This window comes from Cyclopterus lumpus, chromosome 22, assembly GCF_009769545.1.
Source record: "Cyclopterus lumpus isolate fCycLum1 chromosome 22, fCycLum1.pri, whole genome shotgun sequence".
Taxonomy (NCBI): Eukaryota; Metazoa; Chordata; class Actinopteri; order Perciformes; family Cyclopteridae; genus Cyclopterus; species Cyclopterus lumpus.
The window spans coordinates 4,876,597-4,889,566 of NC_046987.1; the positions used below are offsets into that span (position 1 = coordinate 4,876,597).

General features: G+C 41.1%; 1 protein-coding gene across 1 annotated transcript; it reads right to left on the reverse strand.

Moving 5' to 3' along the window:
- Window positions 1–4,700: 4,700 nt before the first annotated feature.
- pcare1 (photoreceptor cilium actin regulator 1) lies at window positions 4,701–8,968 on the reverse strand. Its single transcript, XM_034563459.1, has 2 exons — window positions 5,598–8,968; window positions 4,701–4,824 (listed from the first exon to the last, which is right to left on the reverse strand). The coding sequence occupies exons 1-2, from the start codon at window positions 8,966–8,968 to the stop codon at window positions 4,701–4,703; spliced, it is 3,495 nt and encodes a 1,164-aa protein (XP_034419350.1).
- Window positions 8,969–12,970: the final 4,002 nt, after the last annotated feature.

Here is a 12,970-nt window from a genome sequence, read left to right on the forward strand (position 1 = left end):
CGCCTATCGTAATGTTTCCATAATTGGCACCCGTGGCCAGTTTTGGCAAAAGTAAACCGGTCTCTGAGATAAGAATCCTTACGTGATGTCTTTTGCATTTTCTTAATAAGAACTCCAGTGGGCCCTGATAGCTCCAGCCGGTTTGGTGAGCTGGTTTTGAGCTCATAAAAGTAGTTTCCTGGCGCCCCGAGGCGAGTAACGAGGGAATCTCAGCCGAGTGGCCCTTTAACTGCTGGCTATGAAGATGAGCAAGTAAAAAAAAAAAGTCTCTGTGCTAGCGGCACGGCTCCAGAGAATCTGTTTGAGTCAGTCTGACTTTGGTTCAGACTAAAATATCTTCACACACATTACATGGCCGGCCATGAAGCACACGATGAAAGAGACTATGACACTAACACATGGGCTTTTCTGGTCTGGAAACACAGATTTTCTTCTGATTGAAAACCAGTCACATACTATTGTTTGACTCGCGACTTCTGATATACTTCTTACTTATTTGTGAAGGCACAATCAGAACTATGTGATCTACCTCAGCTGTCGCACATTAATAAGAGTATAGATGTCCATCTCAATGCAACGCAGCGTGAATCTAAAAAAAGTCTCTGACTCTCTGAAGGCTGAACCTCATCAACAATACATCTGCATGTCAGCGTCCCCTCATCGACATGAGCAGGTGAGTCCACCCTGTGATCCATACGCTGTTCTCCACTCAGTGGATGAGATGCCCTGTGCATCCTCAAGCAGGATTCACCTGCGGAGGGGTGATGGGAGACGGATTGTGGGGTGAGACACTCCTCTGGTGGAGGATTGGTGTCACTGCAGGCGATGCAGCTTCAAGCAACCTGTCCTCGGTAATGGGTTAACCTGGAGGACAGGTGGTCACTAATCCACCAATCCGACTACAGCAGCTCCTTTAACTAGAGATCAGTTCATATTTAGTGGATGATTTATTCATAGTAGAAAAGAATAAATGCAATTGCCTATCCAGAGCTGGCACAAGACCGGTGTGTTATTCATGTGTGTTTTTTATAGTCTTATCATTTTTTCTTCTGTGTATTTTGATGCAATTTTAATGTTTTGTTAATGTATTGCATGTCTGCTCTTACAGCACATTGAGAGTGTTTTAAGCCCCGAGCTGAACAGCTGGGTTTTTTAAACGATATGTATTCTTCAGAGGAGCTTCATTACAAGGGCCAGTGTGGGGGATTTGTCGGCATCTAGCGGTGAGGTTGCAGATGGCATCCAGCGGCCGAGCGTGTAAGAGAACTACGGTGGCCGACTCGAAGCATGGCGGTGCAACATAGTGGACTCCAGAGAGGGGAACCGCTGTCTTTTATTCTGAAGGAACTAAAGCATTCTTATTTTCACATAATTATGCACTCAAGAAAACATTAATATTGCATTTATGCCAATAGATACCCATATATGCAACACCCCTTCAATACCTAACCCTAAACATTTCCTAAGGACATTTACAACAATGTTTCACCCTTTATTTTTTCATAATTACTGTATATAGGCCTAACTGTCAGGAGCCCCACCCAACTCCCATCATTTTACACAAAAGCCTTACTAATATTGTTATGACAGTAAATCAATAGCTATTTAATATAACTTTTACATATTAACATCAATTTAGTCTACTCTATAGCTAGCCAATGTGTGCTATCACACTGTTGTGGATGTTTGTTTAATTACATAATGTATTAGCTGGGAAGTATAAAACTTATTTGAGAACATTTTATTGAAATCCGTGACAATGTTGAATATAATTTGCAAATATTAACTAAATAATTTAAGGGTTGAAATTCATTACAATATATATATAGATATATATATATATATATCTATATATAGATAGATATAAATATATATCGGACGTATACACTATATATATATAGATATAGATATATATATATATATATATATATATATATATATGTATATATAGATATGTGTATATATGTATAGCACAAAGGTATCTATTGATAAATACAGACAGTGAACCTGGACACACAAACACAGGCAATGTGTTTGTTGAATATAATTGTAATACTGTGTATATATTTTAATTTATTAATTGTCATGTTATGTTAATATATTAATGCTGCGTTCATATTCACATTATTTGTGTCCTTTTTATATATTTGTTTCATTATTATTTTTGATGCTTTGGCTACATTGCTTTTTGGAAACTTCCATGCCAAAAAAAAGCCACATTGAAAAGAAGTGAAACATAAATGTTTACTTTGAGCATTATTCCGGCAGCGCCTGCCAGGTTCGAGTCAGGGCACGCGGGCTGGGAGTTTGTCTTCCTCTCGGTATTCTTCAGCTGGCGGCTTTAGTTTCTCTGATGGGAACTTCATCAGCAGGATTGTTTTGAGCTGATCATCTTTCTTTGAAAAGCAAACACACAGAACATCGCTTCAAATATAACTGAACGGGGAGTCCAAAGGACAAAATAAAAGGGAGGATATTATTGACCCTGTGAAAATATAAGTTATTAAAAGTACCGATAATACTGCAATATGCATTTCTACCAAAAATGATGTCTGTAAGCAGTGCAGTGCAGTAGGCCACACATTCAAATACAATGCTCTGTAAATATTCTGAATGAAAAACATGTTGAGCATACGCCTTCACATCAAACCCGTTCAGTTTGCGGTCGCCAACGGTGTTCCGCTGTGTTATTTCCTTATTCAATAGTTAGAAGGTAAGCAGATGATATATTCAATACAGGAATATTCAGTGCAGGCCTCATTACAATGCATGATTCTATCATCAAAAGGCCAGAAACAGGAAATATGCCCCAAGCACTGGGTCACAGGTGCTGGACCAGAAATGACTCCACTTTTTCAGCCTCTTCATCAGCCCGAAACAAGGCGCCCAGGTGATTGTAATCCACTTTCAATCGTGTGTGAAGATCCGCTCCGCATGGCTCCGCATGGCTCCGCATGGCTCCGGTGCTCCTGGTTTAACGGAGCTGATAACATTGTTGTCGTGGCATGAGACGTAATCATGAAGTGCTCTCAGGTTAATACAGACGGTGGAAATGTCTTGAGGCCAAACCACAAAAGAGCCCAAATAAATCCTACGATATTTCATGCAGAGCTTTGCATGCCTCAAACCGTGCGACGTCTGGCATTTCAACTGTTTTTTGTAGTTGCCAGTGGGCTAAAGGTCTGTACCACAATTAACCCCTGGATCCCATTCATTGCCCCTCTCCCTGTACAATTAGGTGACCCCTTGCGTTCGCCGTCCATCTCTGGAACGGTGACAGTAATTCAACTGGCTGTTGTTAAAGGGAGCCGAGGCCGAGCCGCGTTCCGCTTGGAGGCCTCAGACACCATATCAGCTTTCGCTGACCACAATTGGGGATTTTGCAAATGTGGCTTAATTGCCACCTGCATCTCGTTAGCATATGTCAGCAAATAAATGATCGTCACAGGAGACCTAAAGTTTCCCAAGTTCTGGTCTTGTGTGGACGTTCTCTTAAAGGGGAGCTTCCTCAATTATCCACGAAGACCAATTGTAACAGGGTATACAGTATAATGGGTTTAGCCCCAATGATGTCGTCATCATGCCTGCAGTCCAAACTATTAAGAGTTTAATAAGTGGAATAGAATTAATGCATATTTACTGGGAAGGTTCTATTGACAGCTGCCACTGGGTTGCATTGTGGGTATTGTGGGATTCAGAGTGTTTGGAGCTTGATTCTCATGCATGGAAATTTCAATGTTGACCGTTATTTAAAAATAATATTTAAGGAATTGCAACAATGCACTGCATTAACCCTTTAAGTGGTTACACTGAAGCACAAAAGGTATTAGTTAAATAATTGATTAATTTGTTAATTAATTAATAAAGAACTATTGTTAATTAAATGTGTGATGAAAGATGCAAAAGTATGAATGATTGTATGATGTTTTTTTTTATTAATAACCACATTGTAAAAATGAAACAGAAAAAAAAACAATTGGATAGAAAAAAAACTTGAAATAAAAAATTGTGATTGAGGTTGGCCTTGTTTTTAGCTTGCAGAGAGAAATGGCATATCTCACTGAAAGAATGAAACCATAGTCAATAACAATCATATTTCATTATTGATGATGACGTTATTGTTTGGATTAATACAAAGACCTATCTCTGATGAGATTAAAATCCTGGAATCGTTCATGGCACTGATGAGATGAAAGTACTTTCAGCTCATTCAGGGATGGCTTATCTGTCAGTAATGGCGCAAGACTACTCCATTATTTATTAACAATGTTTTTGGGGGAATTAATAGAAGTTGAAACAGACACCTCAGACCATTGCGCCACCAAGATGCTACACAGTATTAGCATTTTGAGGACGTAACCTCTGGCCTGAGCGAACTGAAAGTAAACTCACAGTATTGTATGAAGCATGATTAAACACCTGAATCTGCAGCCTCATTACGAAGCCAGGTAATGAGTTACATTTATTGTAAAAAAAGGAATTGTGTACACAGTGCACGCAGACAGTGCACATGCTCAAGTATGCATGCAAATATGCACACCTTTTTACCCAACATTTTACCATAAACATTGTGGAGATGCGCTACCACAGCAAAGCGGATACAATTTGCTCCTGCTCTCCTTGCGGTGGCATAAACGCCCTTTTAAATCCTTGTTAAAGCCTGCTAATCCATAATCCCACTGGCACGTCATTGGTCCCCTTTAGTCTCTGAACAAGGCCTGTCCGACAACACACAGGTTCGGATGCGATGCCGAGCGTAGGGTAGCTCTGAGGTTTGATTGGCTCCCCCATAATTCTTCGTCCCTGGTTGCTTCATCATCTAGCCTATGGGAATGAATGGAAAATGTTGTAAATAGCAATTAGGGAAGTGGGCCAGGTGGGTTTGTGTCAATTAGAACCAAGGAGGGTGTATGACTGAGATGGTGTGTGTGTGTGTGTGTGTGTGTGTGTGTGTGTGTGTGTGTGTGTGTGTGTGTTTACACTCTGGACGAAATCATGTTAGTCCACTTCTATGATTTAGAAAATTAGCCTTTCACTTAGATTGTTTTGATGTGTTACTGGAGACTATTGTGACACGTAACCCTTAATATGCTCAACATTTAAGATTAATGCAGTATTCAACCTAGAAGAGGCCGGTTAAATTCATAGTGCAGGGAGATTAAAAAGACTGGCTTTATATATTTTATACTCTATGTGATACTCTCTGGCTGATGTCTCTATAATTCAATATTCTCTTTTATCCTTGAGGTACTCTCACTACATCTTGGAAACATGTCATCATTAAGTCAAAATCATGAAGGGGCATTGAATGATAATCAAATAATGTAGTATAATAGCATTGTCAAATCAGTTCAATACTGTTCATATACTGTTTGCAATGATGCAACTAGAGACATTCTTCATTTTCCTTATTGCTAATACCAAATTACATTTATCAATGTAGAAAAATCCGGAAGAATTAACCATTCCGTACTAGCACTTTAATTAGATTTACTGGAACTTGAAGGTACCTGTAAAATAAACCATACCAAATGATTGAATGAAAGCCATATTAAATTACTTAGAATGTGTAACATAGAAACATGGTAAACACTCACCCCTGTGAGCATATTGCTGGCTCACTCCCACAAGTCTCAGCCACTGAGATGCCTGGCGATCTCGGTGGCAGAATTAGACTTGGCCTTCGATCTGATTGGCTACGTCGGATGAAGGGTCGAGGCCCTTGAACAAATACAGGTAACCTCCCACGACTCCCCCAAGAACGTGAGAGAAAGGAGACCCCGGTAGAGGTCCATGCTTGAGGTGGTCGGGGAACTGGACAAGGCTGGGCCTCAAAAAGGGATGGCGACGCGGGGCAGAAGACTGAACGTGCGTTATTGATCATCGGAGCAGTGGATACGTTTTCAGTGCTGTTCTCCCTTGACCATCTTTGCAGTTTTGGCGAGGCTGGTGGAGACGGTGCTTTGAAAGGGTAGAAGGAGGACGAGTTTGAGTTTGAAATATTCTGCTTCGTGACAGGTGGGCTGGGGAGCCTTCCTTGAAATGCTAGTGGTGTTGGGAGTTTCCTGTTAACAGGGGGGCTGGCTGAAGAAGGTGGAGTAGGTTGCCTTTTAAAGTGCTGGGGACTAGGAAGTCTTCGATGTAGATTGCTTGGTGTAGAAGGTGTAGAGGGTAACATTCGCCCCCTATTTAACGGTGGTGTGGCAGGTGGTTGACTCCTGACCACAGAAGGAGGAGGCACTGTAGATACTGTAGTGTTACATCCAGGCACTGAAAAGTTGCCACCACCTTGTATGTCTGCTGATTCTCCTTGACTGGCAGATGGATTTGTTGATACGTAGCTTTTTGACGAGCTCTGTAAGTCTGAAGAGTGTCTTAGGTGTATGCTCTTTCTGTCTTGCTGGTACAAGGAATCCTTTTCCTTTCTTGTGTCTGTCTCCAGTTGGATGTCTAGTTGATTGGCCTTTGACGGAGCAGATGTGTGTTGTTGATTCGCTCTAGGAAGGGAAATAACCTTGTAAGCTTGTGGCAGGCCTCCTTTACTTGGCAGCACGGTCACTGACTGAACTGAGGCCCTCAGTCGTTGTGATACTGCAGCCCTTTTTAATGAAGGCGATTTTCCGTGTTTTATTGCCCCTTCATCTGCAACACCAGTTAAAAGATTATGGGCACTTTCAAAGGAATTGTCCATTAATACTTCCAGCGGAGGTGGAGGAAGACTATCCAGATCTAAATCGTTGGTTTTCTCAGATGAAGGGGTTTCGGGTCTACAGCTTGTTATCCCACTACTAAGCACAGCTTCCATATTCCCTAAGCCAGGTAACACAGGAACACCACACTTCCGTACTCCTTTGAGGGGCCCCAGAACTTGAAGACCTTCTAGATCCTCTATTCCTTGACTAAACGTATTGATCAGTCTTTTGACTGAGTTCCTGCCTCTGTAAAGGCCTGAAGATGGCCGTGGTGATGAAGGAGGACTAGGAGGTGGGGTGGCTTTTATTGGCCCCTTGGATGTTTTCTTGTCCATAGGTTTATCATCTTCCACAGCACTAGCTACCTCCTGTGTTTTACTGTTGCACCTTGTAAGGCCTGCTTTGTCATCAAGTGGTTGTGGATTGATGTTCTTCTGTAGTGAGGGATGTTTGCGATGAATTGCTGGAGATTGTGCTGGTGAGGTTCCTTGATTTTGTTTTGATGGAGCAGTCTTCATGTTCCCACCTGCCTTGCTTTTACTCATCCTTTGCAACCTCTGGTTTAAATCCTTCTGGGTCCTCTCTAGTTCAAGCAGAGTAGGATCTTCACCTTTGCTGCGCAGGGATTCCTCTGACTGGGAACGTCGTTCTCTAGCCACTGCAGTCTTTTTTACCACTGCTTTCCGAAAAGGTGCTGTTGTTTGAGGCCTCCTTGGAGAACGTTCCTCCTCCTCCGTCCATTGGCGTCTATTGTTTTTTGGGCTGCCACCTACCTTAGTTTTGGCACTAGCATTCTGTGATGGGACAAACTGTATCTTACCACTAATGGCATTTTTCATTTTGAGAGTCATTTCGACATTTTGAGGATTCTCTATGCGCTTTGGGGGCAGGCGACGTGGATGTTGTTGTTCACGGTCTACAGTTGAAGAATTTGATTGCTTTCTAATCCGTACATCTTCCATGCCTTTATCCATCTCCTCCTCCTCATCATCATCATTGTCGTCTTCTTCCTCATAATCTAAGGAGACTGATCCTAACAATGAGTCTCTATGATAACTGGCCATTATGGTACATGTGGAACCTAATGAGTTGAGTGAGGTGAGGGACACACTTGGACTTATTTGACTTGCAAGCTTTTGTCTTGATACTCCTTGCCTAATGTTCATGGAAGTGTATCCCATAGGACTGACAGGTGGAGTTCTATTTGTCCTAGTAGACGCACAACTCTCTCGTCTATGACGTCTTTCAGATCCAGCAAGGGATTCGCTCTCAGCCCCAATACCACTGTCCTCACTCAAGAGAGCAGAATCCTCTGGCCCAGGCTTGCGTAGAGAGGCCATTTCTATGCGAGTTAAGAGTTGCATTAGCCTCGTCTCTACTGCACGTTTCAATTTCAATTTCTCCTCTAAAAGCTCTGAGACAGAGGCAAAGTATTCCACTGCCTCCTCCAACGCACACTCCCCAATTCCGGCAACAGTCTGGCTCACATTTCGCATTCTCTGTGTGGTGTACTGAAGCAGCTGCTGTAACAAATCCGGTGGGGGCTCAATATTAGCAGAGCCAGACTTCAAAGGTGGAGAAGATGAGAGGTTTTTCATTTGACTTGGCCAAGCAAGATGTTCTCCATTTTCTTTTAAAAGTTGTTCCCCCTCATCTGTCATCTCCTCCAGTCCGTGAATCATTTCCTCATAGCGTAGAGCCATGAAAGCAACCATGGTCTGCACAGAATCCTGTGTTTGGGTTGCTTGTTCCAGAAGTCCCAGTAAAACATCATATTTGTTTATGCTAGGATTCAAAAAGGCATAAGCAGCTTGGTGAGCGTGGACCAAAGGTTCAGGGAAATCCACTTTCTCCTCTGGTGGTTTTTCTTTGTCCTTGTCTTTCTTTTTAACCCCCTTAGTACCTCTGGCAATTTTTTTTTGTTTTCTGCCAGGCTTCTTTTCTGCCACCTCCTGCATGTCAACATTCTTGTCTTTTCTCTGTGAAACTGTGTTGTTGTCTATTCCTTGACTGTCCAGTTTATCCACGTGTACTGCTTCAGGGGCTAGCTCAGTTACATATCTCTTTTTCTGTGGTGTCAAATGAGCCTCGTTTTGAAATACCTGACTTTGTCCAGCTGCCTTGATCTCCTTTGTATCCCCATCCGAATTACGATTCTCTCCATCTTCGAAATGGGAATCTCTGGGGGTTCCTTGAGGTGCAGGGGGAAGCATTCTCCCCTTCCTCATGGGACCCAGAGTCCCAAAATGGTTACCTTTGGATGGTGAGCAACCCATTTTGGATGTTTTCAAATACAAGCTTGGGTCTTCTTTGAGACACAGCAGTGCAGTGAATGATGCAAAGAATAGCCACGGTCCTTAGCCACCTGCCGTATCTGTCAGTTTAGGATGGCTGAGGTTGTCAAGTCTGATGAGATCCCTCCCCACAAGGATGCTGCCAAAACAAAACCTTGATACATCCATTTTACAAGTCTCTCTCACCTTTCATAGATAAGCAAAATAAATCCACCGATCGATGCCCATGTTTTGAAAAAAGGCTCTTGTAGCGTGCTCTGAAACACATCCCTCTCTACCTTACACAAGACAAGCAGCTGAAAGGATTAGCGAGGCTTTCAGTGAAGTCCTCGGCATGCACATATGTCACGTTAAAGCGTGTAAAACTCACCTCTTTGTAAGACTATAAGCTGATTTGCGTAAGGAGAGTTGGCCTCAGGTGGCTTTTTATAGTCGGCAAAACAATATCTCCCTATTTAGCCCGAAGGGTATTTCTTTTCTTTTGCAAAAACAGAAGAAAAAAATTAAATAGATTTTAAAAGGTGAACGTTTTTTTTAATATGCAGTTGCTGTTTTATGCAGATAATACTAATAGTTTTATACTAGATAGTTGTTATTTACGATACAGAAAAATAACACAACTGTTGTTTTAAATAAACGCCATACGACATACTATCTAATAGACTCAATTACCTTTGTTATACAGGCAGGTTTTAAAATAACTTGAACCTTTCTCTGCCTCTCAGTAGTAGACACTAAAGTAAAAAAATAAAGAGAAGAATTTAAGTAATCTTTTCTCTTTTGCATTTATTTTTTAATCTGGTCAAGAAAAGGACACAAATAATTTCTAATGAATATATATATACACAAGGGCGTAGGTTTGGTCTCAGCATTGGTAGGGACACTGCCAGCTTCCCCTCGACCCCCCCATATAAAAAAAATGCAGTTGATATTATGTTGAAGAGGCAAACTTTATTAAAATATTGTAACATTTGTGTAACTTGGAACTGATTTAAACATAATTACAGTAATAAAACCGTAGTTTAAATACAAAATACTATTCTGCACCAAATAAATAATAATAATAAATTAATAAGAAAAGTTCTGCTAAAATGCCAATATAGTTTAACAGTATATTCTATATCCAAAATATATATAAACAAACTTTTACCAGTTGTGTAGTGAAAAAAAGACAAAAGAAATTAGAACATTTTATTAGACAGTGCCTTGCCTCCTGCTGTGTTTTAGCCATTGCACGTCGTAGTTGGGTGTAAACTGGTGTTTTCTCCAATGCATTCGTTGTTACAGCATGGTGGTGTGCTTTAATGCTTGATGGCCATTAAAGCTTTCAATGGCATTTTTCCAATTACTAAAACCATTTAATCAGAAGGCTGGGTCATTCTTTTTGTCCAAAGTGGTCTTTTTGATGGTTATGCTTTGACACACAAAGTACCTTTTTCAATGTAGGGCTGTAATGCAGCCACAGATACTGACTGTACCACTTTACCTGAAACCGTAGCTTCTTGTGCTGAAGTTGCTGGACTCTGATGAGTTTAAGATCAGGATGTATGGTTCACTCCTCATGTCCAGGACTCTGCTACACTCACTTCATGACGGTCACTGTCACTTAAACTAACTGTTCCCTAAAGAGCAAAGAGAACTTATCCTAGTCTGCACATGCATGTTTTAACATAATAATAATTCACTTAAAACAGGTAGACAATGTTTACCCTGCTAATACACCTCAACACAGAATCAATGGAAGACCTCACGTGAACCCTGATGGTCCAGCTGCTGCTTCCTCAACCTGATTTCGGAGTTTCCTGAATGCATTCCAAAATAATGCCTTAATGAATAAATGTAGACCTTATGAGTAGTATATGTATTTATTTTTAAAGCAATTTAGAATATTGAGGTAATAGGTTCAGGTTTTATGGAACAGACTTGTTTTTTTTATTCAACATCACATAATTCACAATCCAAAAGTGCTGACATGAAGTCAGATTCCCCAAAGGTCCTTTAGTTTCATTGCTAATGCATGAGAACATGTTCATTCTTAACAAAGACCTCACCTGGAGTCCTGGTGGTCCAGCTGCTGCTTCCTCAACCTGCACTACATCTGCACCTGAATGCATCTCAAAGGGATGCAGGTTAGCACTGTGTTAGCCTGCTACTAACGTTAGCTAACTAACAACGACCTTCTGGGTGGGGAACAAACTTCGGATATCTCTTTTCTTTTTTGGTGTCATTTTCCTAACTACAAAGCACAACAGGGTCAATAATATCAATGCTGAGACCAAACGAAATACTAATATGAGGCTTTATTATTTCCTGTGGTATTTAGTAGCTCACCGTGACTCTCCAGCTCTCTTTCTGTAAGTTACGATTCACGGTGTTTCTCACTCTGACACTTCAGCCAATTAAATGACAGCATCTTGTCTCGCAGGCTCGAGGGCGCTTTGGAAAACGTGGAAATGTATTGTTCACTCTTCTGGGCGACGAACATAATATAGATAATAATACGAACGAGTTTGCAAATATATTGTGCACAATTATTTTTTCAAATTAACAAAATATTGGTGGGAACAATTGTGTCTTTCCCAAAACGTTGGTCGTGACTAGTCCCTATGGACCATATGCAAACCTACGCCCTTGGGTTGATGTAGTTGCAGGTGTCCTCCAGGTGGAGGCAGTGTATGACACTCAGAGCAGCTGGTCAGTGAGGCTTTTTCATGTGAATAAGAAGATAAAGAAACACCGATAAAGCTGCTCTGTGGTGTCAATATGTAATGTTTGTGTGTGTTTGTACACAACAGTAGTTTAAAAACGAGTAAAAGAATCTGGGTCCCGCTGTATTACTCAGGCTGCACTCCAGCGTCTATTCACAGGCGCGATCCCACTACTGAGCGGCACGGGGGCTTTGACCTGCTCCGTTTCCGACCTGGACCGGTGCACCCCTCCTTAGACGACCTGGTGGTCCCGGGCTCCCCTAGGAGCACCATATCGATACCGAACTTAGTGCGGACACCCGATCGGCATAGTGCACTGCAGCTCAGAACTCCTGAGCTCAAACGCTCCGCCAGACTCAGCCTCCCAGCAACTTGGATTACAGGCGCGCGCCACCGCACCCGGCGAAGAAGAGAAACGTCCATAGGCCTTTTGACTTGGACTAATGTGACGTCATCACGCTGCTGCGGCCTCTAGTGGCGTTAAATCAAACTGCTGCTGCAGAGATGAAGGCTGATGAAGCCATAAACCATCACAGATAACCTGACGATAATTAGCTTATTGTGCCCGTTTGGATCACATTTTATTGACAAATTAAAGTCTCAGAATATTAATAGTTATTTTTTATTTATTTATGCAATATACTTATCTGCATAACAGTTGACATCAATAACTATCGTCCCAGTGTCCCTTGTACACAGAGCATATCTATGAATTTATCAGAATCTACAGATGTGTCAATTTTGACACATTTTTATCATTACTTTTTAATTGAGAATGTATTTTACTTCTTCAAATTTAACATCTATGTACCGATTGCCTAATTGATGAGTGAATGTGTTTGTGGTCATTGCTATTATAGGTCTATGTCCTGCTGTACAGTCAAACATTGATATTGCTGACAATCTTCAGGGTAGTACCAGGTATTTGGTATTCCACGTGACCGCCATATACCGAATATAATCCAAAACAGATAGTCAAAGCTTATTTGTCACAGCCAGAATGTCTGAGAAATGTCATATGTAAGTATGGTTGATGTAGTTGCAGGTGTCCTCCAGGTGGAGGCAGTGTATGAAGGTTGTAATATATTTATTATTAATCAGTGGTTTAATATATATATATATATATATATATATATATATATATATATATATATATATATATATATATAGAGAGAGAGAGAGAGAGAGAGAGAGAGAGAGAGAGAGAAATATAGAAGGTTGAGCTTTATGACACCGATAGACTTAAACATGATTTAATGACATTTTATTTTTTGAC